This window comes from Mus caroli, unplaced genomic scaffold (assembly GCF_978045245.1).
Source record: "Mus caroli unplaced genomic scaffold, Mus_caroli_1 scaffold_4, whole genome shotgun sequence".
Classification (NCBI taxonomy): Eukaryota; Metazoa; Chordata; class Mammalia; order Rodentia; family Muridae; genus Mus; species Mus caroli.
This window is the reverse complement of record NW_028227259.1, coordinates 153,635,971-153,663,275: the sequence shown is the minus strand read 5'-3', so window position 1 is coordinate 153,663,275 and position 27,305 is coordinate 153,635,971. Positions and strand designations below refer to the sequence as shown.

The following is a 27,305-nucleotide window of genomic DNA, read 5'->3' as shown; positions in this document are numbered from 1 at the left end:
CAGCTTCAAAAACATCATATAACTTACTATACTTGTTTTAATTTGCTCCCACTAGACTGTAATTTCCACAAAGGCATAGATTTCTTGTCTTGTTCACGGAGGTATTTATTGTGAACACATACAGCAAAGACTGGCCATAGTGTAGACTCAGTTAATATTTGATGAATGGACAGAAGAGTGAATACACGTCCCCTGTGTGATGACTATTCCCAGTTGCCAACTTGACTATATTCGGAATGAACACCTGTGATTCAGATCTTGAGGCTGGAAGACACAGGCTTTTCATTCAGATCTTAAGGCACAGTGGCCATGAAAAGCTTAGGCCCAAGCAAGGTGATGTATGCCTTTAATCCCAGGAGAAAGAGGCAAGATCTCTGAGTTCAAGGCCAGCCTGGGACAGAGCAAGTTCCAAGAACAATTCAGGTCCATGTGTGGTGGCGCACACCTTTAATCTGGGCCACACCTTCTGCTGGAGGCCTGCATAAGGACAATGGAAGAAGGAAGATTCCCTCTTCTTCACCAGCTTGCACTTACTTGCCAGCACATCTGTTGGAACCCACTTCTTCAGGATTCCAGCTTATCCAGAAGTCCAGCTGACACACCCAGCCTCCTGAGTCCGAGCAACTAATAGACTCTTGGATTTTTCCATTCCCAGCTGTTGGGTTAGTTGGACTGCAGCCTGTCAGTTGTTCCAAAAATTTCCTTTAACATCTGGAGACAGTCCATAAGTTCTGTGACTCTAAAGAACCCTGACTAAGACACCCTACAAACCACCCAAATGAAATAAGGGGTCAGGAGTGAGGACGAGAGAGGCCAGGTAGAAGTTTGTGTCCGTGATACTGAGGACTGGTTAAATGAGAGCAGTGGTCCCTAGGAGACAGCCATAGGTTAGGGCTGTTATGGGAGTTAAAACAGCCATAACTTGGTGCCTGGTATTAGGACATGAGAAATAAGCAAGTTAGGACGATTCTTCTTTATATAAAACATTAAAAACAAACAAACAAACCCCAAACCTGCCATGACTGAAATAAAAGAAATGCCTCCCACAGGCTCATGCTGTGTACAAAGGGCATGGTGCATGCTGGTGCTAGCTTCTGACGCTGTTGTGGAGGCTGCCGAAACTTTCGAGGCGTGGCTGGAGGAAGCATGTCACTTGGCTGAGGATTCTTGGGAATGTATAATTCCTGGCTTTTTCCTGTCATTCTGAAGGCTGTCTGCCAGGAAGTGAGGCAATCTCTCACCACGTGCTGCAGCCATGGTGTTCTGCCAGAGAGATGGTCCGCTATAGGCTGAACCCTCTGAAACGGGAGTGACGGTCATGGGACGTTCTTCCCTAAACTGTTTCTGTCAGGTGGGCTGGGCGCGGTGACGTCTAGCTCACAGAAAACTCCATTTAAGGCAAATGTCAAGTATTTTTATTCCTGTTCTATTTTCCCACTGACATACAGAGAGCATGCGTTCTATCCCAGTCCATCCCCCAGAACCCTTCTGGTATCCCCTGAAACTAGGATGTCCTTGGCTAGTCCACTGCAGATAGGAACAGATGCGCCGCAGACTAAACCTTGGGGGGGGGGGCGCTAGATTTTTTAGTAGCCCCGTGAGTCTGGCTTCTCTCCAGCTCTGGAAGACCGTAAATTCCTCTCACGATAAGTGGTGCCCACTTTACTAGAATCCTCTGCCGTTCTCATGGCTCCCAGATGGTTCCCAGCTGCCCAGGGCTATTTCTTGCGTTCCTACCCTTTGATCGGTCCGCTTGCTTTTCTTTTTGATCGCTTACGTCTGTCCCCTCCTCCTTCTCCCACCCACAATTCTGAGCTCAGTGTGAGAGGACCTATTTTCTAAGAAAATCTTGGAGATTCTTTTTTGGGGGGATTGCCCCTCCCTTTTCCTGTCATTTTTGGATCACTGGGATAGCCGGCTGCAGAGCTACACGGAGCCCCAGCCCTTACAACTCAGCAGATGGGCAGCTGTCTCAGAAGGCAGGCTGGAAACCCCCTACATCACAGAGGTCAGAATGGACTAGTTCCTGAAACAGCTTTCTTGAAATTTCTCTGCTCCTTTTTCTTTAAGAATCCTGATGGAATAGATGTCTACCTGCTTGCTTTTACCTGGGTCAGCCAGAGGGATGGGACACGGTCTCGCAATCGCATCTGCGTTCTTTTCTGTTCCCTACCATTACATGCTGGAGTACTGTTACCATAATCCTAGTTGTTCACGATACAAGGATTGCATTGATTTTCTAGATCCTAGCTGGAAGATTGTCTGAGATGTCAATTGTCTGTGTGTGCACCTGAGTGTGTCTGGCCAGGCAGTGTCCATCCGTGTCCACCTGAGTTTGAGGGAAGTGTGTCTGGGAAGCCCCCAGTGGTTTCTGCAAATTCTGTCTGAGGTGGGGGCACTATCATGGATACCAGCATCCTCCCTGCGCCTGAGTGCACAAGGCTGTGTATAGGAGACTATACTTACAGGAAATTCCCTCTGTCTGTCTGTCTGTCTGTCTGTCTTTGTCTCTCTTTCTTTCTCTCATATGAAGAACCAGTATGAGTGATGGTGTGTGCACAGGTGTATGCTTGGGTTTTAGGCACTGTGAGTGTTTTTTTTTCCCCCTGGAGAGGGGAGTTGCAGTGTAATTATGACATATCCTGTGTGAGGGTCAAGAGCCCTTATGGGGTGATTGGAAAGGGGTGTTTGCTTTGTAGCCCATGCTCGTAGGGTGAAACTAGAAGCTTCATTTGGACATGTGACAAAAGGTGACCTGTGGAGAATGTGTTAGAGATGTCCCCCACTGCACTGGGGATGCATTTTGAACTTCTTTTTTTCAGGGGTGAGGCTTAGGGGTATATGCTAAAGTCTCTGGTGTGGATGTCCATTGGGGCATCTTGAGAGCTTCTTTGTGACATAAGGGATCTTTTAGGGGGTGACTGTGGGACATCTGTACATCTAGGCTCACAGTGCTGGCTCGGTAGCACTCTCTATGATTCTGGAGTGGGCAGGAATCTGCCCTTATCTCTCCTTGGTTCCAGGCTGTTCTCTCTAGAGCTTCAAGCTACTATTATCAGCAAAAGTCTCTGGTGAAATGAACACCCTTTGTCTGATAGTCTGGTGCAAGGATAGCTCCCCTCCAGTGGCTGTGTTGACCGTGTGTGTGTGTGTGTGTGTGTGTGTGTGTGTGTGTATGTACATCTGTCATGCAGTGGTTACACCCATCCCTAGGTCACCTACTAACACCCCTCCGATACCTCAGCCCATAAACACATACTCACTCCCAGTGTTGTTCTGGTGGACGCTGAGGAGGTAGTGTGTCAAGTGTCCTCCCTATCTGCCCATCTGCAGGAATATAAGTGTGGGCACAGGGACAGACCTGCATTTCTGTCCACTGTTGCCAGAGGATGTTTGGGAATAAGATGCTCCACCGAGGACATCAAACAAGGACACTTCCATTTTAGGACAGGCCATTTTAGGACACGAGTGTTTCCAATGCTTCTGTAGCCTATGCTAAGGAGGAGTGATCATATCCCACCAGTACGTCCAGGGTGCAGGGAGACTGGCCATTTCCCCTCGCCTCACTGTGAGGAAGCTCACCCTCTTACTTAAGGCTCCCACATGGGATAGGCTCACCTAGCTACCCTGTGTGGCTGATCCCTGCTCCCCCTCCCATCTTTTAAGCTTGCCACTGGTTCCCAGGCAGCATGAATGACATTTCAGGAACCAATCAGAGGCCCCAGCAAAAGCATCTGAATGGGGATCATGAAGGTCTGAACTGGACAGCTGCACAGTTAGCCTGCTGTATGCTCTGTGTCGGCTTTGCATCCTCTAGTTGAGGCAAGCAAGCATCAGACATAGAGTCTTCTTGCCAGTGTTCTATAAAAAAAACAGGATAACAACCAACTATTTGCCTACCATTCCCATTCCGTCAAGTATTCCTTGTCACCCGAAGACAGTTTAAAGCACAGAAGAGCGCATAGGAAAGGCTCTACCAAAGAGTATATGATTCAGACATGCATCCCTGCACATGTTGGCATGGAATGTCCTGTAACCCAGAACACGGGTGAGTGTGTGTGTTTGGTGGTGGTGGTGGTGGTGGTGGTGGTGGTGGTGGTGTTTACCCTTAGCTTGTGGTTCTATGGTGATTTTTGGCAATCTTCCCTTTTTGTCTGAAAAAAAAAAAAAAGGCCTTTAGCTAATTTGAAAGACAAGTTCATTTCTGACGTATGCTTTCTGAATCAGGAGACTATCTCCAGATTCTAAGAAGCAGCCAGGTAGCCACCCAGTGTAGCAGAGAGCTTCTGCTACAGTGCTTTATACACCTGGTGGGTTGAGCACTTCTAGCCACCTGCCCAGGAACTCTTCGGTTTCACACACACACACACACACACACACACACACACACACGTGCACGCACACACACACCAGTTAATTTTAAAAGGCCTTGGCTACCTCAAAGGCTGGGCACTCCTAAACCTTCCCCTGCTACCCCACACCCAATCGAGGAAGTGGCCAGTGACTACTTACCTGAATTCTCACACAGCTCTTTGGCTCTCTCTCTCCTACAGCTCTCTCTTCCTTCTCCCACTGCATCCTGGTTATCCTCCATCTCCTCCCCCCTGGGTCCTACTCTGGGCAACTCTAAGGGTCCTACCCTGTCTCCCTTTGCGCACCATTGGCTGCTGGCATCTTTATTGATCAATCAAAAGCCAATAGAAGACAAGGACCTTTAGCGTTTAGACACACAGATTCCCATTGAATTGAATCAAAGCCTTAGAACCATTCTCCAACTGCCCAGTCCTTGGAGTCAGTTTGTTCCTCTCCAGGACAGGTTTGCCTCCTAAGCCCTGATCTCAGAACATCCTGTGTCACCTCGTTAGTTTAGCGGGTCTTTCCTCCTGGATGTGTCTGAATTACCTTCTGCAAATCTCAACCAGCTCTGGGTGAATGGTAATGTTTCCTGGGTAATCCTGCGGGACTTGGAGGCAGGGGAAGTCCCTTCCAGGCACCACACCTTTGGGCTGGTGGGCCATATTCTCTCACTCCTACAGTGTGGATATAGAGAATTCCCCAAAGGCTTAGTGTACTGACATCTTTGTCCAACTGGTGGGAGGTGATAGTAGCTTGAAGCAGTGTGGCTTAAAGGGAGGAAGTTACATCACTGCGGGGAATGCTTTGTAAGGGATATTGAGATCCCAACCCCTCCTCTTCCTGTCTCCTTTGTTTGTAGGCTACCATGAGATGATACCATATCCCTATGGGCTATAAGCAATAGGCAAAATGATCGAGGGCTGAAATTTCCCAAACTGAGCAAAAAGAACCCATTTCTCTTTAAAGTTGTCTATCTTGGGTATGCTGTCTTGGTGCTAAGAAACTAACAAACACCATCCCTGCCTTTGCAACGGTGAACCCTGTTAAAGAACAGGTGCATTTGGTGGTAAGAAAGGTGCTGGGTGTGGCTCATGTCACAGTCACTGCAGAGGAAGGCTCTGAGCTGTGATCTGAGACACTTTCTGGAAGAGACAGGATTGGATCCCAGGACTGCTGGAGAGACACATTCGGAACAGCGGGGTGGGAGAAAGATGCAGTAAAGGTGGCTCTGTGAGTGGCTACTGGAACACAGGCTGTGCCAGTTTGCATGAGAAATGAGAATCTCACAGCCTGCTGTGATACCCCCCAACCATGGACCCTACCTCCACCGCCAGAACGGTAAGCCAAAATGAATTCTTTCTTCCACAAGTTGCTTTCACTCATGGTGTTTTATCACAGCGTCAGGAGGGTGACTAACACGTTAGGCAGAAGTGGGAAGCTCTTCTGCACTGTCCTTTTCCTCATGTTTTCCCCACTTGGCTGTTTGGGTGTGGGAGAGACTTGGTGTCTGAATCACCACATGGAGGCTGCCCACCAAATACATGTATTACTTGAACAACTACTTGAACTATGATCGGAATAGCAAATAAATTTTGGTTGTGGGGGATGGGGGATGTTTGTTACACACTGTCTTAGTCAGCATTTTATCGCTGTTTTAGAGACATGACCAAGGCAACTCTTATAAAGGCAAACATGTAGTCAGGGCTGGCTTACAGTTTCAGAGATTTAGCCTACTATCATCATGGCAGGAAGCATGGTGTTGTATGGGCAGACACGGTGCTGGAGAGGTAGCTGAGAGTTCTACATATGGATCATCAAGCAGCAGCAAGAGAAAAACACTAACACCAGGCCTGGCTTGAGCATTTGAAACCTCAGAGCCCACTGCCAGTGACATACTTCAACAAGGTCACACCCACTCCAACAAGGCCACACCCATGCCAACAAGGCCACACCTCCTAACCCCTGTCAAGTAGCCCCACTCACTGCCAAATGACCAAGCATTCAAATCTATGAGCCTGTGGGGGCCATTCCTATTCAAAATACCACACACAGCTTGTCCACTGTGAGTTACACAGCTAAATTATCTAGATATTTTATGCTTACTTGAAACATCCATCTAGATTTTTTCTTTTTTTGTATTACTGATCTTATTATCATTTGCTTTGTTATATGGAGAACTGTTTCCTGAATAGATGAAGGAATCCAGCTTTGGAGGTACGTTTGGTATTGTGGTCGTGACAGGAGAGTGAGGGCAATGCTGAGAAGCGAACATGGAACAGAGCAAGACTGTGAAGTGGGAATGTGAGCCTAAGAAAATTAGAAAGGAGAAAAGCAAAGCCCCCAAGCCCCCAACGTGTGTGTGTGTGTGTGTGTGTGTGTGTGTGTGTGTGTGTGTGTAGTCAGAGGTTGGCATTAGGTATACTTTTCATTTGTTCTCCACCTTCTTTAAAGACAGGGATTCTCACTGAACCTGAGAGTTAAGGCTGAGTTAAGGTAGCTTGGCCAGCTGGCCTTCTCCTTGGATTCACCGGTTTTCATTCCAACCCCACGGTTAGGATTGTCAGTGTGCTGCACCCAGCTTCTATGTAGGTGCTGGGGATCCCCACATTTGAACAATAAACATTTTACTGGGTGGGCTATTTCCCCAAGCCCCTCTGCCATCTTAAGAACATTTGGTTTAGTCTTATACCCTATGATGGGACATATACAAAATATTGTGAAAAAAAATTTTGCTTTAAAAACATATGGCTCCACTTCTTCTGCAATTGCATTTAGACTTCAATATTTACCTTAATAGTTCACCTACAGATGCCAAAAACAGAATGTTCACACATCCCTGCAATCAATTTGAAAAAGAAGAAAAGAATGAGTGAAAACTCAACACATCCTGCTTGTTCCACAGATGCTAGAAGCATGCGCTCTTAGCAGAGACAGCAACCAGCATTTCTCACGCAAAAGGAGTGTGTGACATTGCAGAACCTCCCCCACCCCTTTCCAAGCAGATGGGATGTCACATGCAGAGACACTGGGACCTGAGTTCAGGTCCTATAACCTTTCGTGGGACATGAGCTCAGCCAGACTGCACCTGTCCAAGTGTCAGGCCTCAGAGTCACAGGGCACTGCCCTGTGGCACCCAGAGGACCTTGATCATGCCAGCACACATAGCACAGTGAGCAGTGTCTGGGATTGCACTTGATACAATGGAAAATACTGGCATAAGAACAAGGTATGGATAATAATGATGTAACTATATTTTAATTTCGAGAAGAAAAGAAAACAACAACAAAATACCCTTGCTACCATGGGGGTATCTAACAGACTCTGTGTATTGCCAGTGTGGGAGAGCTAGCATTTTCCAATATTCAATATTTCCATTATTCATTCATCAGTGGCATTGTATATTTTAGTGCGTTAAATTCCCACAATAATCTCGTAAGATTTATGAACATGGTAGTGCACACACGTAATCTCAGAACTCAGGAGGCTGAGGCAGAAGGATGGTGATGAGTTCAGGCTTAGACTAGATATCAAAATGAGACATTGTTTCAGGAAAAAAAAACAATAATGATGACTACGAGATGATGATGATATTTGGCTGCCAATTTTATCATTTCTTCATTGTTGGTTTTTTTTTTTTTTTGTTCTCCAAGATGGGAACAGTGAGGTTGAATGATATACACAAGGCAGTGGAGATTGTAATTTGCAGACAGGGCCACATTGAGGGTCTTTGAGTTCAGACAGATGAACTTAAGAAGCCAGAATCTTGGCTGAGTCAGAACAGTTTGTTCCTTGGTAGTTTGTATCATTCTCTCTCTCTCTCTCTCTCTCTCTCTCTCTCTCCATCCCTCCCTCACATCCTTTCTTTCCTTTTTAAAAGATTTATTCATTTTATGTATATGAGTATTTACATATCAGAAGGAGGTATCAGATTCCAAGATAGATGGCTGTGAACCACCATGTGGTTGCTGGGAATTGAACTCAGGACCTCTGGGAGAGTAGACAGTGCTCTTAACTCCTGAGACATCTCTCCAGACCTTGTGTCATTTTCTTGATAAACCACTGTGGTGGTTTGAATATGCTTGGCCCATGGGAAATGACACTATTAGGAGGTATGGCCTTGTTGGAGGAGGTGTGGCCTTGTCAGAGGAAATGTGTCACTGCGGAGGCGGGGCTTTGGGATCTCATATATATGATCAAGTCTGGTCAGAGTGATCCAGAGCCAGATCAAGATGTAGAACTCTCAGCTCCTTCTCCAGCACCTTGTCTGCCTGCACACTGCCTTGCTTCCTGCCGTGATGCTAACAGACTAGACCTCTGAAGCTGAAAGCCAGCCTCAGTTAAATGCACCTGAAAGCCCATTTCATATGTAAGACCATTCCAGAGCATAATCTATTAGAGGCATTTCGTCAGTGTTTGTGGGTCTCTCACCTCCTCTTTATGCCATTACAATGGCATGGAGATACTCACTCTCCATATAGGAATCTCCACCCTCTCTCCTCCCTGGACTTCCAAATCAACAGCAAGGCCTTGCTGTCTCCTTGTGCACCCCTCCCTAGAGCCCTGCCATCTGGCTTCTCTCCCCTCCCCCTTCTCCGCCCCCCCGCCCCCCGCCCTAACTCTTCTCAAGATGGCTCCACTTCTCTCGCTCCTGAATGGCATCTTCTCAGTGACTGCATCCCTCAGCTAGCGATCAACCCCTTCTCACTTCAGCACCTCTTGGCCCCGTTGGTTGCTCAGGCGCCTCGCTTCTCTTAGCTCCTCTCTTGTCTTACAGTTGGGTTTCTCAGGGGGTTGCAGCTTCACTGTAACACTGAGTCCTTTCAGTTCAACGCTCTGGGTCCTTGAATGATGTTTTTTTTTTTTTTAACCATGGAGCTGTCTTCCCTAAAACAGTGGTGTTCATACCTGTGTGGCTCCCATGGGCCCTGGGACTTGAGCCTTCCCACGGACCCCTGTGCTTGCCCTTCACTTCACTCTGAACACTCGAAGCCATCCAGAAAGTTCCACGGCTTTATCAGCTTCCAAAGGCGTGTCACTCTCCTGGGGTCCTAGTGACCTATGCTTGGAAGATGGTGGGCGAAGCAACCTCCTGGGTGGTTCCCAAAGGTTCCCTTCTCCTTCCCTTCTCCCTCCCGCCTGGTATGCGTATGGGTGTCAGTTCAGGCCTGGCTCCTCTGGAAGGGGATTACAGCTTCATTCCCTCCCATGCATCCTCTGGCTGCCTCCACAGAACGCCTCGTCCATCTGACCTGGGGTGATGACTGGCCTTGGACCCCCATCTCTTAGCTTCCATCTTCTCCCGTGACCTATCTGTCCACCCGTACCGACCCAGAGCTCTCTGTGGCTCTCCTGAAAGAAAGCAAGATGGCAGCTTGTTTCCAGCTAGATCATGTTGAGACCCCTTGGCCTTCAAGCCTCCACCAACACAGCCCCTCATTCGTTCATCATCTCCACTCCTGTGCTCTGAACTCGAGCTTCCTTCCAGTCCACCTAGCTACCTACCCACTTCTTTCCCTGCCCACCAAGGCTGTGCTTGGTTTATGGGGTGCCATTCACAGGCCACCCTCTCCCTACCTGGAGTTGGTACATGTATGGAGTTGGCTCATAAAGCTCTCCTCCCTCGATCCAGCCCAGTGACTACCTCGCGGTGCCAATACTAAGGATAGCTATCTCATACCCGGTGTTATTAGTGTTAGCACGTTAGCATTCCTTCTAGGTTCTGCCCAACAGTTAGTTACCTAGCAACAGCCAGGTGGGAGCCTGGGTTGCTATAAAAAGAACTGTTTGGCCTCTCTTCACTCTCTCTGACCCTTTTCTCTCTCTCTTTCTCTGACCACCCCCCCCCCCGCCTCCCATCCTCCCCTCTCCCCATCCTTTTCTGTCCCCTCTTTTTCTCTACTTCAACTCCTTTCTGAACCCCCTTCCCATGCCTCAAGTAAACATTTTATACTAGACCCGTGTTGTATGACTGGTACCTGGGGACAGGGGGCACCCACTAAGGCACCCCCTCCCAGTGAAGCATACCGCGCTTTACAAAACATATCAAGTAGCACGGTTGAGTTCTTACTATATTTCATCACTAATTCCGTTACCTCTAAAAAAAATTCCAAGAGGGGACTAAGGCAACGTTGGCCCAAATCACATCAACATTTGACACCCAGTCTGAGTCTTTACTAGTCACTAAATAGACACGCTTGAAAAAAAATCTTCCCAAAGGCTTTGATTGCAAAGCACATTTATTGTGTGATCCTCCCTCCGCCCCCGCACCCCCCCTCGCTCCCTTAAAGGGCCTAGTTAGATACTGAACACACGATATGTCTTTGATCCACTCACTGATTTGAGCTTCTAGCTTCCAGTCTTAGTAATACCACGACCCCAGATGAGCAATTTATGGAAACAACAGTCACCAAGATCATTTGCCCCGGTCAATGACAGATGATAAACCATATCAGGACAAAGTGACCGGCAACATCCTGATAAGAAACCATCTCAGCCTCTGTGGGCTCCTTTTTTCCTCTTTCTTTCCTCTTTTGGAAGAAGGAAATCCAGATCAGACACCTGAGAACTCATTGCTATTCTGCAGTTAGGTTGCTTCCAACTCTTTTATTCAAACCACCCCAGGGGCCTCGTGACATTACCTGCTAACGATTCTAACTCATCTTTCCAAACAAAGAGGCACCAGCCTGTCAAACAGCAACAGCCTTCCATCAACAGAGAGCTGAGGTCCCCTCCAGACTGGCAGAATGGGTGAGCGCTTACCGTGCTCCCCACCCCCACCCCCACCCCGCGCCAGGGCCCTGGGTGAATTTCTATGGGGTAATATTTACAGTGCTGGATGGCTGGGCCCTGTGGAGCTTAATGGGCTTCTTAATAAAGGCAGGCTTCATTAAGACAGAGAGCGCGGGGCATCGTGCCCTTGCTTTGGAGGAGAGGACAAGCCAGCACAAGACGAATGCTCTCCCTCTGCTCGAAAATCATGCGGGTCAAGTGCCTTGTCACGCATTAACAGTCTTTTAAGTTGCTAGGCAGATCGAGAGGAGCCGAGTGGATAAACCAAGGCGGAGGAATTATGAGACCCATCCTGGTAGCACAAACGCTGGAACACAGAGCTGCCTTTAAACAAAGTAATTTGCTAAATGAGCGGCTGGCGGGTTTCCAGACGGCCAATGTGACACGGGTTTGGATGAATCCTTTCTTCAATCAAGCGTTTGTCTGGACTGAGACATGAAAGGCCAGGTCAGAGCTACTGCGGTGGCTGCTGTAGCTTTGAAGCCCTTACATAAAACTCTCCTGGTGTGGAACTCCGGCAGCTCCAGTGTGGCAGCTGGCGCGGGTGCCCTGGCGTTGGTGCTTGGGAGGCCACTAATACAGCTGCTCCTTAGCGGGAGGACAGCCAGCTCAGAACAGGGCTTCTCTGTCTGCCTACTGCTTCGCTTCACACCAGGTCTCTGGGCAGGTGACCTTAGTACCAGATGAAACTAGTTGAGGTCTAAGAAGCAGAAATGTTGTAATTTTAAATATGAATTATTAAGAATCACTTAAAATCATTTCCATGAGTTTTGTCTTTCTTCCTTCAGTTCTGAATGATGTGTTTATAATAAACAAACAAACAAACAAATAAACAAATAAAGGGGAGATATGTGCCATGAGGTATGGTGAAATATGGGAGAAGGGAATGTCTCAGCGGGCCCATGCTGAGGCATCCCTTCCCCATGAGGGACCAGCCACATGTATAGTATAGTATAGAATAGAGTTTATTCAGGGCATGGGGAGGGTAGTTAAGAGGGCAGTAGAGGCAGAGAAAGGTAGAGAGAGGGAGAGTAGAGAAGTAGAGGAGTAGAGGCCAGCCATGAGCACGTGGAGGGGGGCAGGGAAGGGGCGAGGGGACAGTGGGAACAAGAGAGCAAGAGAACAAGTGGGAGAGGAGTGGGCAAGCAGCCCCTTTTATAGTGGGTCAGGCCTACCTGCCTGTTGCCAGGTAACAGTGGGGTGGAGTTTAGACACTGAACCCAGGACCTTATAAATGTTAGGTAAGCACTCTACCACTGAGGTACACCCCAGACCTCTAAGTCAGTTTGAAAATAATCAAGATGGATGGAAAAAAAAATCTACCTTAATTTTAATTTAGATTTAATGGAGGATGTCCTAGTTTTCAGACATGGTCTCTCTCAGCGGTGTCCCCTTCTCACTAAATCGTATCTTGGTTTGAGGTCTTTTTAGAGACAATGATGATCATTCTGTTCTGGGACGTCAAAGTCCGTGAAACACAGTGACTGAGTGAAACCAGGTGATCTGGAGCCACACGGTAACGGGTAACGTCACGCACGGTTGGCAGGCAGTGGGGTAAAAACAAACAAACAAACAAACAAACAAACAATCTGGCTTCACTGTGCCAAGCCGTACTCGGAGGCAAGCTTGATGTGGATTAGAGGGGGTTCTTCGGCCTCCCTTGGCACAGATTTCTGTTCAGTTGCTAAGTAGTCTAGCCCCACCCCATGACGGAAGCCAAAGGCCAGACAATAGCTTTCCCCTTCACCCTGAGCCTCGCTGGGCTTCGGTTCATCTCTGACTCAAGAGGAAAAGTTTAAAACATTGAGTCACCAGTAGAAAGCTTCCATAGCATTCTGGGAGAAACGGCAGTGAGCTGAGGAAGGTCCCCCAAAGCACCTTGCGGACCGCGGTTTCAGATCTACACAGGGTGGAAAATTTTGCCACCTGAGTTCTATTTCCTGTGTATGCATGAATGGTTTCCTCTTCACTGGGGCTTAATGACCCACAGTCAGCCCGATGTAAACAAATTCACTGAACAGAGATGCTGGGGAGGAGGGGAGCATATCTCTCTGACTGTCTCACTCAGATACCATTGTCTGTGACCAGATCGCCCCAACCAATCACAGTCTCTCTTCAGGTTCCTCAACAGGGTTACAAATCCCAGAACACTGTCTGAGGGATAATGTTCTCGAAGCATCCTTCCTTAAGTACAGATAAAAGCTGATCCCACCCCCGCCCCCGTAGTACTGCCTTAGGGTGTGGTTGGGTTGGCCCAGACTTTCCCACAAAGGTCTGAACGGCATCAGTACTGGCTACTAGAGAGGAGTTGGTACAGTCCACAGAATCACAGGTAGGACAAGGGAGGCATTGAACTCTGGCATAGTTCCATTTTTAAAATGTCCTGGCAATATGAAAGCCCTGTAGAAAGTGTAAACCTTATGTACTGATAGGCTGGTGTGTGTGTGTGTGTGTGTGTGTGTCTCAGTGGTTAGGACCAGGTTCAGCTCCCAGCACCCACAGGGCACTATTCAGCTCCAGCAGAAACTCCAGTCCCAGGGGATCTGACACCCTTTCCTGGCTTCTACAGCACTGCATGGATGTGTGCACAGACACACATCAGGCAAAACACCACACCAATGAAATAAATAAAAGTTTTTTAAAGTTATGTATTAGTTTAGGGCTGGTGAGATGGCTCATTATCTAAAGGCACTTGCCACAAGCCTGACAAGCCTGAGTTTGATCCCTGGGTCCCATATGGTGGAAGGAGAGAACTGACTCCTGCACATTGTCCTCTGACTGCCTTATGCTTGCATGCAACACACACACACACACACACACACACACACACACACACACACACACACACGCACACACGCACACACACATACACAATTCAGGGCTAGAGAGATGGCTCAGCAGTTAAGAGTAAACACTGCTTCTTTCAGAGGATCCAGGTCAGTTCTCAGCACCCACACCTGTAACTCCAACTCCAGAGCAACCAGCGCCCTCTGCTGGTATCTGCAGCTACCTGCACCCATGTGCCCATACCCACACACAGACACACATAATGAAAAATGACATATTATTTCTCTCTTTCTTTCTCTTTTTCTCTCTCCCTCCGTCTCCGTCTCTGTCTGTCTCTCTGTCTCTCCATCTCTCTGTCTGTCTGTCTGTCTGTCTGTCTCTCTCTCTCTCTCATGAAGCAGATCCCTTAATAACTTACTGTGGCACAGCCAAGTACTGTTGACAGTTGTCTTTTAATGCATGCTATGAGCCGTAGCTCTGCAGTCACTGCAAGGACAGTCACTCAGGAAGCAGCCTTCACAAATGTGATAAAGAAGGTCCCTTGTCACAAATCTAGCTCCTCTTATGCTAAGTATGACTGAGTCCCTGGTGCTATGGATACAGGACAACAAAGAGCTATGCAAACCGCGAAGCCTCTGAAATCTACCAGAGCAGGGTCAGGAGACAGATTAGATGACAAAGCAGACTCGGTTACTGCCTCTGTCTTACAAATAATCTTGTTTCTCTTTCACATAACCCTGAAGCTCAGCGAAATGCCAACCTGAGATACTTAACACTACATTCATTTTAAACCTTTTCCCAGACTAAGGGTAAAAAAAATTTTTTGAATGATCATCAAATGAGGTCTTAAATATGGTTTGAAAATGCCATGACTTTTTAACATTCAAACGCAGCTCCGCAAAGTCACCCGTGATTGACATTTTATTCCATCTCATGGCTGCTAATTAAGAGGCACAGATACGAGCAGCCGAGATGAAATCAGCAGGAGCTGCAAGCCATTCTTAAAATAAAACGCAACCTCGATTTGCTTAAATCCTAAATCAGCACACACGGGGTGCCTATCATGTCATTCACATGGACTCCACTAGGGGGCAGTGGATGATTGCGTCTACAACTGAAGGGCGCTCGTGATGGCTGCTATCTATGCACTTCAAGTGTGGCAGGCACTTCACACAATGATCAGAGCTGCAGTGGTGACAGGTAGGGAGCAACCAGTCATCGCTCCCAGCGTGTCTGTCAGAAGGATAAGGTGAAATGGGTCATTTGCATTTCCAGCAATCAGCTTGCTTTCTAATGAGCAGCCGGTGCTGCCTGGACCTGTTCTGGCTTCCCTCTCTGGCTTGTGCTGGAAGGCAGTAACCAGGCCAGCCCATACCCAGGAAAGCATCCAAGAGGAGGCAGAGGCAGGGAACTCCGCTCACAGGGGCTGGCTGCCACAGGACACCGAGGACATAGAGAGGCTTCCCTCTGCCACACAGTCCTGCCAACTTCCATTTGGGGAATTCCAGCCTGGAGGCTGTGTGGCCCAAATCCAAGGCACCGTTCCCGTACTAGTCTTTATGAATGATGCTCCCTACAGCAGGGAGCTTGTCTCCGCTTCCACCTCGTGGGGCTTGGGTTGCAGGTCTGTGTAGGATTAAATACATCGTGTGCATGCGTTCGTGTGTGTGTGTGTGTGTGTGTGTGTGTGTGTTCCCTGTCTGCTCTCTCTCCTCTTAAGAAAAGCCTCTGTTTGAAAAAACATTTCAAGTACCACAGAGAGAGATTGGGAAGTGGGGGTGGGTTCAATTCTATGCATGTTCCATTCCCTCCTGACCTGCCTAAATCAGCTCACCAGGAAGAGTCTAGAAATTCGTCATCCAGTCACAATTTGTGTTTGGGTCACTCAGTCTCCTCTGCTGGGGGAATCTGCATTTAGGACTTATTTCTTTTTTTTTTTTTTTTCTTTTTTTTGGTTTTTTGAGACAGGGTTTCTCTGTGTAGCTCTGGCTGTCCTGGCACTCACTTTGTAGACCAGGCTGGCCTCGAACTCAGAAATCCGCCTGCCTCTGCCTCCCGAGTGCTGGGATTAAAGGCGTGCGCCACCACGCCCGGCTAGGACTTATTTCTAATTGTGCAGCAAAATCCATCTGAAGGATTTCTCTGTCTTGGCTGAGTGGAGACTCATCTGGGGGAGGCAATGTCCCTCCCTCTTTTGCCAGCAGGGATTTTAGACAGGGTCCTCTATTCCTAGCCTGTGTCTTCAAGTATCTGCTTAACGAGGGACATTTGGTGATCATGAAAGCCTAGAGCCAAGGGCATAGACCAGTCCCCCATCTCTGGAACACAGAACCTTGGGGAAACTGCATAGCTGCACTGTACCTCAGTTTCTTCATTCTTATAAGCACTCATGGTGACCTCTGCCTTGCGGGGTGTAGTGATGTGAATAGATAGTACTAAAAGCATCAGGCTCCTTAGTGAGCACAATGGGTGTATTAGTGAGCCTGATTTGCATGTTAGTGAGCACCACACACACTAGAGAGCACCACGCTCACGTTAAGGAGCAACATGTATAAGTTAGGGAGGATTATGCACATGATAGCAGTACCACTCACATGCTAGGGAGCACCACTCACATGCTAGGGAGGACCACTCACATGCTAGGGAGGACCACTCACATGCTAGGGAGGACCACTCACATGCTAGGGAGCACCACTCACATGCTAGGGAGCACCACTCACATGCTAGGGAGCACCACTCACATGCTAGGGAGCACCACTCACATGCTAGGGAGCACCACTCACATGCTAGGGAGCACCACTCACATGCTAGGGAGCATCACTCACATGCTAGGGAGGACCACTCACATGCTAGGGAGCATCACTCACATGTTAGGGGACATCGCACCCTAGTGAGCACCCCTCGAGTGTTAGGGAGCACCACTCATGTGCTCTTTGAGTGTTCTTGTTCTCATCCCATCTTGTCTGCCTTTCTATTTTCCTTCTTGGTCTGTCTCAGCCTCAGGACACAAGGGAGTCCCCCCCCCCCACTTCACCCCTGGAAAGCACAGTAGACATCATTCTGGTTCTTGACTCTGTACACACACACACACACACACACACACACACACACACACACACCTACCTGGTCATCGCCATAGAGGATCAGGCACTTGTCAGGCTCCACGGAGCTAAAACAAAGACAGAAACAAAACACCATCTTCAGACCGGGCATGGGGGACAGGTGCTGCCTAAAGCCTCTGCATCAAGCCTCCTTTGTCACAGTCTTGGGAGCACACTTGTTTGCCTGGATGTGAAGTGTTTTCTATCTCTCTTTAATCATCTATTTCTGCTGTGCAGATTCATGATCTTAAAAAAAAAAAAAAATGTTTTTAAAACCCAAAGCAGCCGGGCAGTGGTGGCGCAAGCCTTTAATCCCAGCACTTGGGAGGCAGAGGCAGGCTGATTTCTGAGTTCAAGGCCAGCCTGGTCTACAAAGTGAGTTCCAGGACAGCCAGGGCTACACAGAGAAACCAAAAACAAACAAACAAATAAACAAACAAAAAAAACAAAACAAAAAAACCCAAAGCAGTTGGGGAGCTGAGAGACCCATAGGGAAATGCCTGGGCCAATAAGCTTTCTGAATTGTTTATGTGCCATCTCAGTGGCCTGGAAGGAGGCTTAGGAACTCCCCGTGGCCACTGTAAGGCTTGGTGGCCATGGTGTGGCTCCACTAAATGGTGATATGGCAGTGAATACCAGCTTTCCTCAGTTCTACACAGAGAGGGTCTGATGGAGGCGTTTCTTTCTTGGGTCAACCTCAGAGAACTGCCTTTCCCTGGAACACTTTAATTACGATCATTCTCATAGGCACTGCACAAACCCCCACACTGAATGCTGTCTCTGTGCACTTCTGAAAATCTGGGCAGCTCAAGGGGAAAGATGGTGTTTGTTTCTTAAGATTGTTGAGGGTATCAAGGGCTATATCTCATTTATTGATTTTTATCTTTGTATATATATTTCCCTTTTTCTCTCTTCGTGAGTGCGTGTCTTAGAATCCTCTTGTACACTGTCCTCTGTCTTCACCCCTGTAAGTATCTCTGATGGACAGTGGTGTGATTATCAATGAAACCACAAATAACTACATTTTGCCTATCCTAGGTGTTCTGGGCATCTTAGCCTTTTACTGCATAAAAAAATAAAAATAAAAAATCCTGAAGCCCCATCCTGATGAGCTGTGTCTCTCCTTTGCCTTACCATCCTGTGCGTGCAAACATTTTTTTTTCTCACTCCACCATGATGAAGAAATTCTCCTGACTCGCCATGGAACCACACGCCTTTAAATCCCAGTACTCAGTAGAAGATGCACTCGAGCTATGTGAGTTCAAGGTCAGCCTGGTCTACATATCAGGCTAGCCAGGGCTACTTCATGATAAAATAATAGTAATAAGCCAACAAAAAGAAATTCTCATCTATTTTCTTCTAGCATACAGCTTAAAAACTTTTAGATCTTTGCCTTACTTGGATTATTTATTTATTTATTTATTTATTTATTTATTTTTGTTAGCATGCATTAGGTTTTATTATGACATTTTCCCAAAAATCCAAAAACAAAAACAAAAACAAAAAAACCTTTTGCTTTGCTTTTTTCCTTTCATCCTCCCTCTCCCCCATCCCCCACCCCCCCTCATTCTCCATCCCCCTCCCTCCTTTGACCTTTGCACTTTCATGTCACCTGTGCCCAGAATTTACTGTCATACTTAACATAGGGGCTCAATTTCTTCCCTAGATAATGTGTGCGCCATTTTGCTTCTTTGATGTTGAGGTAAAACACTGATCAAATCCAATCTGGGTTTAGCTCAACTTACAGGTCACGGTCTACTACCCAGGGACACGGAGGTAAGAACTTTACCAAGGCCATGGAGCAGTGGTTCTCAACCTATGGGTCTAGACCCCCTTGGGTGTCACATAGCAAATGTACTACATACCAGATATTAACATTATGACTCATAACAGTAGCAAGATTGCAGTTATGAAAGTAGCAACAAAAATAATTTTATGGTCAGGGGTTGTCTTAATCAAGATTTCTATTCCTGCACAAACATCATGACCAAGAAGCAAGTTGGGGAGGAAAGGGTTTATTCAGCTTACACTTTCCACATTGCTGTTCATCACCAAAGGAAGTCAGGATTGGAACTCAAGCAGGTCAGGAAGCAGGAGCTGATGCAGAGGCCATGGAGGGATGTTTCTTACTGGCTTGCTTCCCCTGGCTTGCTCAGTTTGCTTTCTTATAGAACCCAAGACTACCAGCTACACAGATCCTCTAGTTTGGAATCTGGATTGTATAGCACACTCTCTCTGGCCTGCATGCTCCCCCACCCTTCCCACGGCTCTCACCGGCTTTAACTTAATGGTAGGGTTTGGAAGCTCCAACAAGTCCTTCCTCTTTATCAACATTTTTTTTTTTTTTTTTTTAGCATCAGCAATACTCACTCTTCCAAATAAACTTTAGAATAAAGAGGATTAGCTCCAAAAAAACCAAAACGACCTCAGAGAGGTTCTGATTAGATGTTGAATTTCACTTTGGTGTTTCAGTATCTTGACCGTATTGAGTTTTCTCGAGGACCATGGAGACTTCCTGTCTATACAAGCTTTCTTTTATGTCTTTGGAGAGGTCTTTGTGAAGGTTCTTTCTGGGTACATGTGATGTGCCAACCCATGCCTTCAGGTAGAATGGAAGTGGGAGAGAGTGTGGAGTGCTGGGTGTGGGTAGCTGAGACCTGTCATACTTACTGGCAGAGATCAGACAGAGCGTCTAGAGAAGGCACACTCAATCACACAGGATATTGACAATATTAGGTAATATTAGGTAAGAATGTTTGGATACTTGAGCCAGCAGCAAGGCCACAATATCATTCACACCCCTTGAGAAAGTTCTCTGCAAGGGCTGGAGAGGTGGCCCAGCAGCTAAAGACACAGGTTCAGTTCCTGGCACCACATGATGGTTCAGAGTCATTCATGACTCCAGTCTCAAGGGATCTGACATCCTCTTTTAACCTCTGAGGCACGAGGCATGCACATAGTGCACATATATACATGTGGGCAAAGCTATTCATATACATTAAATAAATATATCTGGAAGAGGAAGAAAGAGGAGGAAGAGGAAGAAGAGGAGGGGGAAGGGGGGACGAGAAGGCGTAAGGAGAAGGGGGAGAAGGAGGGAGAAGGAAGAGGAGAAGAAGGAGGAAGAGGAGGAGGAGGAAGAGGAAGGAGAAGGGTGAGACGGAGAGAGGAGGAGGGGGAGGAGGAAGGAGGAGGAGGGGGAGGAAGAAGGAGGAGGGGGAGGACGAAGGAGGAAGGGGAAGAAGGAGGAGAGGGAAGAAGGAGGAGGCAGAGGAGGGGGAAGAAGAGGAAGGAGGAAGAAGAAGAGGGAGAAGGAGGAGGGGGAAGAAGAAGGAGGAGGGGGAGGAAGAGGAAGGAGGAAGAAGGAGGAGGGGAGGAAGAGGAGGAGGACGACGACGAAGGAGGAAGGGGAAGAAGGAGGAGAGGGAAGGAGGAGGCAGAGGAGGGGGAAGAAGAGGAAGGAGGAAGAAGAAGAGGGAGAAGGAGGAGGGGGGAAGAAGAAGGAGGAGGGGGAGGAAGAGGAAGGAGGAAGAAGGAGAAGGAGGAGGAAGCTGCTGCCAAGATGCCTTTCTGGACCAGGAAATTGTTTTTCTTTACAGCTTGTATTTCTGCTGTAGGGTTTAAAGAAAGAATGTAGCTCCTTGTCACCTGCAGTCCTGCTTAACTTAAGCTATCAACTTGACACAGTCTAGAGATACCTGAGAAGGGAATCTCTATTGAGAGATTGCCTGGAGCAGAACAGCCTGAAAGCACATCTGTGAGCTGTCAGTCACTGGGCAAGGGCTCGGTCCACTGTAGAAGCGGGTGACCCAGTGCTGGATGAGAAAAGCAACCAAGCAAGGCTCTACAAGCAAACCAGCAAGCAGCGTTCCTCCAGTGGTTTCTGCTTCAAGTTCCTGCTTGAATTCTGACTCCCCTCAGCAATGGACTGTGATCCCTAAGCTGAAATAAAGCCTGTCTCTCCTCTGGGCTATTTTGCCAATGGAATTGGTCACAGAGGCAGAATAAAGCCGAAAGCACCTGCCTGTATATCTTGATGATTTCAGTACCAGTTTTAAACAATTCTTGTGGTCGATTGGTCTTTCAATTCCTTAATCGCGTGTCTCCTCACAGCCTCGCCTTTGACCATAATTCACCCATTGTCCTTGCCTTGACCTTGTTGTCATGGGGACACTCTTCTCACCCAGCTCTGATGGGTAAGATCAGACTGATACTTACACAGACCCTGCTCCTTGACCCTTGGGGCACAGCCCCCCACTTCCTGCCTGGCTTGAACCCCACAGCCAAGTGGAGCTCTTTTCTTCTACACCCATGGCCCCCTTGCTCCTTTTCCTTCTCCGTCCTTGCTTAGCAAAGCAGCCCTCTTGGTTAAGTCTGGCTTGCTTTGCCTTCCTCCATATGCAAATGTGGCTAAAGACAAACCACAGAACTGAGTGGTTTGTCATCGAATTCATGACCACAAGCCACTAATGGGTTCTTAGTGCTCCGGGCACTTTGGCTCTCATCTTCACACTCTGAGGCTGGTTCGCCTCCCCTTTCCTGTGCAAATCTTCAAGAACTTATCCTCAGGGCAGGTAGCTCACGGAGAAGTTCGACCCTCCTCTTTCCAGCAGTTGCCCGTGTTCCCAATCTCTCCAGGCTTGGCCCTCACTTGCCGCTACTGGTAAGAACAACTGTCAATCACAAGGCTTTAACTCCAGTTCTTTGAACTAATACACTCACACACACACACACACACACACATACACACACACACATACATACACACACATACAGATACACAGAAACACACACTGGCAGCAGCTTCCTCCTCCTTCTCCTCCTCCCCTCCTTCTTCTTCCTCCAAGATAAGCTCCTGTGCCCAGTGGGTTTTATTTTTCTCCCTGCAATTTGGTCAGCACAGAAGAGGTAGTAACCACTGCTTTTGGAAGGGGAAGTCACTCATAAAGCTCTCCTTGTTTGTGGTGTGTCAACCAACATGCAGGACAGAACTTCAATTAACAGGATGGTCCAGCCCCACCTCTGGGCGTCACGTCTGCCTGCATACAACATGTAGATCCCCAGAGATCCACCATTCGCTGTGGCTGCTTGAGGAGAGGCCCATCTGGATCCAATCCTGTCTCAACCCTAGGTCTCCTAGTACACTCCTCTGTAGCTCTGCCCCACTAACACACATACCTGTGGCTTCCCAGATGTCTCATCCCCACTTGCCACCCACCCACTCTAGGGTTGCTGTCCCACCCATTCCTGCTGTGTTAGAACTGTGAGCAAAAGCAAGCCGGGGGAGGGGCAAGAAAGAGGCCCATTACATCTTACAAGTTACAGTTCCTCTTGGCAATCAAGGGTGGAAATTCAAGGCAGGAATCTGGAGGCAGAAATGGAAGCAGAGGCCATGAACAAAATGGGAGTGATAATGTAATGTTTATTCCGCTCACAACTTCCAAGGGTTCAGTCCCCTGCAGTGCAGAGAGCATGATGGTGCGGAGTTATCTGACTCTGGGATCCTGGGAGCAGAGCAAAGCAGTTCCCATTATGGTGGCCAGGAAGTAGAACAGAAAGGGGCCAGAGCAAGATAGAGCTCCAAAGACTCGTCTCCAGTTACTTTGCCTCCCACCTACGAGGCTGTCAAGAAAAAACCAAACCAAAAAAAAAAAAAAAAAAAGAAAGAAAGAAAGAAAGAAAGAAAGAAAGAAAGAAAGAAATCAAATTATCTGTTAGGTGAGAGTCCTTATGATCTCATGGTCTCTGGAAACTCCCATAGAGGTGTGCTTTACTAATTGACCAGGTGTTTATTAATCCAATCAAGTTGCCAATCAAATTAACCATTGCTTGCTTGTGTCTTGCTTCCATTTAAATGAATGTGGCATTTAGCACAGGGCCTGGCAGGTTCTGGGAACTTTTCCAAATCCATCCATTCTTTATTCTAGACTTCTGGGGCATGATGGATTAGGACCCTCCTATCATGACACTAGTGCTTGGGGGGGGGGCGTAAAATAAGAAGTTGAGCCTAATGTATATAAGATAATCATGTGATGGAAATTGTCTTGGAGGTAAATGAAGCAGGTGAGAGTCACAAAGAATTCTGAGTCTAGGGGTGGGAAAAGGGCCTCTCTGGGCAGGGTACACAGAGTGTGGAGCACAAGCAGGAAGGTCTTCCAAGATAATGATGAATGCAAAGGTTCTGGCATCAGGGAGTATGGGGTGTTGGAAGAACACAAGGAATGGGTGTCCTGCAGCTAAGAGAGTGAGCAGGGGTCAGGGAGAATAAGGACATGGGGGTTCAGCAGGCAGGCATAATGGGAAGATCTTCCCAAGAGTAAATGAACCCTCTAAGCTGGAGGAAAACTGGGCAAAGAACTATAAGAAAGGGAGACAGAGAAGCCAGGTGTGGGTGCCAGCTGTGGGTGCCAGCTGTGGGTGTCAGCTGTGGGTGCCAGGTGTTGTTGTGGGTGCCAGCTGTGGGTGTCAGCTGTGGGTGCCAGGTGTTGTTGTGGGTGCCAGGTGTGGGTACCAGCTGTGAGTGCCAGTTGTAGGGTACTGTGGGGAGGAAGGCAGTGAGCATTCAAGAGGAGTGACTATGAATGTGAAATGACCCTCACAGGCTCCCATGCTGAGTTCTTGGTCTCCAGCTGCTGGTACCATTTGGGAAGGTAATAAGAACCCATAAGAGGAGAGTCTGGCTGGAGTTAAGTTGTAGAGAGAGCATCTTGTGTATTGTATGGATGCATCACCTGTCAATTAAAAACCTATGGCCTATAGGAAAGGGTAGAATAGAAGGTGGGACATCGGAGAGGCAGAAAGAATTCTGGGATAGAGCCAGGTGCAGGAGATTCACCTGGAAAGTACCCGAGCCATGTGGCAGAATGTAGATCAGAATAAGTGGATTATATTAAGTTATGATCTAGAGAGGAGTATAGCTATATGGCCAAGGTATTTGTAAATATATTTTGAGTCTGAGTCTTATTTTTAGGAGCCTGAGGTTGGGAGGGAGAACCAGACCCAACTTTTATAGGAAGTCACTGGGCATTCACTTTAGGTTACAGTTAGAGCCGGTGGCTTCCTGTCTACCATGAGTGAGCAGCTTCCTCCTGTTCATCTAGCTACCTGCCATGATATTCAGCCTCACCTTAGGTCTGAAGTAATGGATGCAGCTGGCCAGGGGGCTGGAGCCTCTGAACTGTGACCCGAGGTGTGGCACAGAGGCAGAAAGAGGCTGGCGCGCGCCACCGTGTGCTGAGCCTCTGGTTGAGTGATGCAGGGTCTAAAGCCTTTGTCGAGTAGTTTGGCCCGTGTATGCTGAGAGCATATGTCCTCCACTAAGGGGTCACTATTTTGTGACAGGTGGAATCTTCTGAGGTGGGGCTTTGGGGAAGTCTTTAGCCACTGGGGGGTGGGGTAGGGAACGTATGACCCTGAAGGGATCATGAGACCTGGAGTCTCTTCCCTTGGGCTTTGTTCAACCATATACTACCATACTATGTCACCATGGATCCATAGCAACACACCAGTACTAACATCTCTGAAACTGCGAACCCAAATAACTTTTTGCTTCTGAGAAGTTAATTATCCCAAGTACTCCGTTGTTCTGGGAAATATTTAAAAAAGAACCGGCACGCTCCTGCTCTAGTGCTGGCGCCGGCAGCACAATGCTATGTCCTGGCAGGGTCCCGCTGGCTCTGTCCAGTAACCAAATTGGGCCCCTAACATCACCGTTAGATATCACAATATCCAGTAGCCTGGTAAAATCAAAACTCTTAAAGCTTAAAGCTAGCCAATCAGATTTATATATCAATAAAATCACAATTTATAAAATGTCAACATAATAAGTTTAGAACCAATTGATAATGATAAAAGCCTTATCCCAATTATTTTAACCTTATGATATCATAACTACTTGTGGCTGGTTAAAGCCAGGCTTCTTGCCTTCTCCCCGCCAACCCCCACCCCCAGGCTCTCTGTCTCTGTAATTCTTGAACTCAGATTTTTTTTGTTTTGTTTTGTTTTGTTTTGTTTTTTTGTTTTCCGAGACAGGGTTTCTCTGTATAGCCCTGGCTGTCCTGAAACTCACTTTGTAGACCAGGCTGGCCTTGAACTCAGAAATCTGCCTGCCTCTGCCTCCCAAGTGCTGGGATTAAAGACATGCGCCACCATGCCCCGGGTGTCTCTGTAATTCTTAGCTCCGCCTACCTTTTCCCTATCCAATCACAGGCCTCCTTTATACTTATGTAATTGGACAGGGAAAATACTGTGGTACTACACCACAGTGACAGAAAGCTGCCTAGTTCTCCTTATGTGTTCAGTTAATCAAGAGCAGATGATGTCCTATCAAGGGGCCCTAGAAGTAAGACAACATTACCAAGGAAACCTTGAAGTAGCTGATATTATTATCAGTGGTAGGAACTCAAAATAGGAATGAAATTAAGTTTTGGGAAGTAGGGTACATCCTACGGACTGAAATCCATGCTTGCTGTAGTACCCTTGGGCCATGCACACAAGGGACCGCGCATGAAACAGGTTTTTGCTTCTGGGTACCAGCATGACTCCCCCCCCCCACCCCCCACCCCCAGAAGATTCTTGAGAAAAACTGGAAAGAGTCGGCTGAAGTGGAGATTTCTGCTCACCACCCCCTCCCCCAAGCACTCTCTGATTCTACTTCAAAGAATAAAATGACCCAGTGCTTTAAGAGACTCAGATTCCACAAACAGTTTCCTCTCACCCCCAGAATTACATCCATCTCAGAAAAAAAAAGCCCAGAAATTATTCTCATTGCTCTAAGGCTCTGGCAAGAAGCCAAAGCACCGCAAGAATCCGGGCAGCCTGCCTGTTGTTTCATTGGCCCCTTAGCAACAGCCACCCTCACAGACAGTAACGACGCTGGATTTCCTTTTAAGATTGGAGGAGGCCAAATTTAGATCTGGAAGGTCCTTCTGCAGGGGTTTCTCAGCTGTGGCCACTAGTCGACACGCTTTACCATTGATGCAGGGAGCAAAGGAAAGTGTCTCATTTGGGAGGCAGAGGTGAATTTACTTAACTAGCATCCAATGCAGGGGTGGGGAAGAACTTCAGCCTGTCAGACATCCCAAGCTCAGTGCACTCAGGGCAGGACGAGCTCCAAGCAAAGCCACTGAGAAGAACAGGGGCCTGGGAAGTTGCAAATGCCCAGCTGTGTCTGGACCGAGGCCAGTTTTTGTTTCTTTGAACTTTTCGGAATCGCAGGAAAGGCAAGGGAGGCAATTTCTGACACAGCGCAGTATTCGGAATTTCGATGACCTCACCACCTCCACCCGGAAACTGCTTTTGATTTTCAGAGAGCCTTTCTTCTTTTTCTTCCCCCATCTATGGGATGCAGAAGGATGAATTACAAAACAAACCCCTGGTTCCCTCCTCAAGATGGAGAGGATCGTTGACTCCTGTTATGAAAGGTGGTGGGGTGACTGAGGTGAATGGGAAACTGTCTACAAGGGGCCATTGGCCCTCTCAGAGCAAGAGGCTGCTCTTATTACAGCTCATGTGGAAATGCCTCTGGTTACTGCCATTAGATCTTTTCTAGACTGCCGCCAGAAATAACAATCCCACACGTGGCCCAACTAAGGAAAGGCAGGAGGTCATCTTTGGCTTAGTGCGTGCTTATTATGAACAAAATTAATGGTACCATAGCCTAGAGAGGCAGCCAGGGCTAGGTCAGATAGGTGCTGCAGCTCATTTTGGAGACTCGTGGGAACTGTCAAGTCTTGAGAGGACCACGTGTGTCTTAAATTCCACCCAAGTAGTCCAGACTCATTAGATGGTCTGCTCACATTTGCATTTCAAAGACGCTAAGAGGGGTGCAGCCCCCACGCCAGGCCTCAGTGAGCACAACAGTTCACTGCAGTTGGAGTCAAAGCCCACTGGATCTGCTGAAGGCTGTTGAGCAAAGTATAATCAGATTCACCCAGAGCCTGGGCTCTAGCAGCAAACCTACCAACTAGCATGGGTAAGAAAGGAAGGGGTCTCAGTTGGGGAGGTAGCTATCATCTATCTGCCTGGCTATCTATCTATCATCTATCAATCATCTATTTCTCTACCATCCATCCATCAATCATTTGCCTACCTATATATTAGCTACATACTATCTACCATCTATTTATCTATTATCCATCTACCATCTATTTATTATCTATCATCAACCTACTACCTACCTATAAATCATCTATTTCTCTGTCAACCAGCTGTCTGTCCATCTGTCTATCCATCCACTCATCTACCTATTTTATTATCTACTTACTTACTTGT

At 47.6% G+C, this 27,305-nt stretch overlaps 1 protein-coding gene across 1 annotated transcript in view; it reads right to left on the bottom strand.

Annotated features, from left to right (window-relative positions):
• The window catches only part of LOC110295000 (cilia- and flagella-associated protein 337-like), a 118,045-nt gene that overhangs the window by 74,033 nt on the left and 16,707 nt on the right, over positions 1-27,305 (bottom strand). Inside the window, exons 7-8 of the mRNA XM_085836353.1 lie at positions 17,056-17,101; positions 7,146-7,192 (exon numbers count right to left, since the gene is read on the bottom strand). Coding sequence (XP_085692479.1) covers positions 7,146-7,192; positions 17,056-17,101 — 93 coding nt within the window. The remainder of the gene's footprint in view (positions 1-7,145; positions 7,193-17,055; positions 17,102-27,305) is intronic.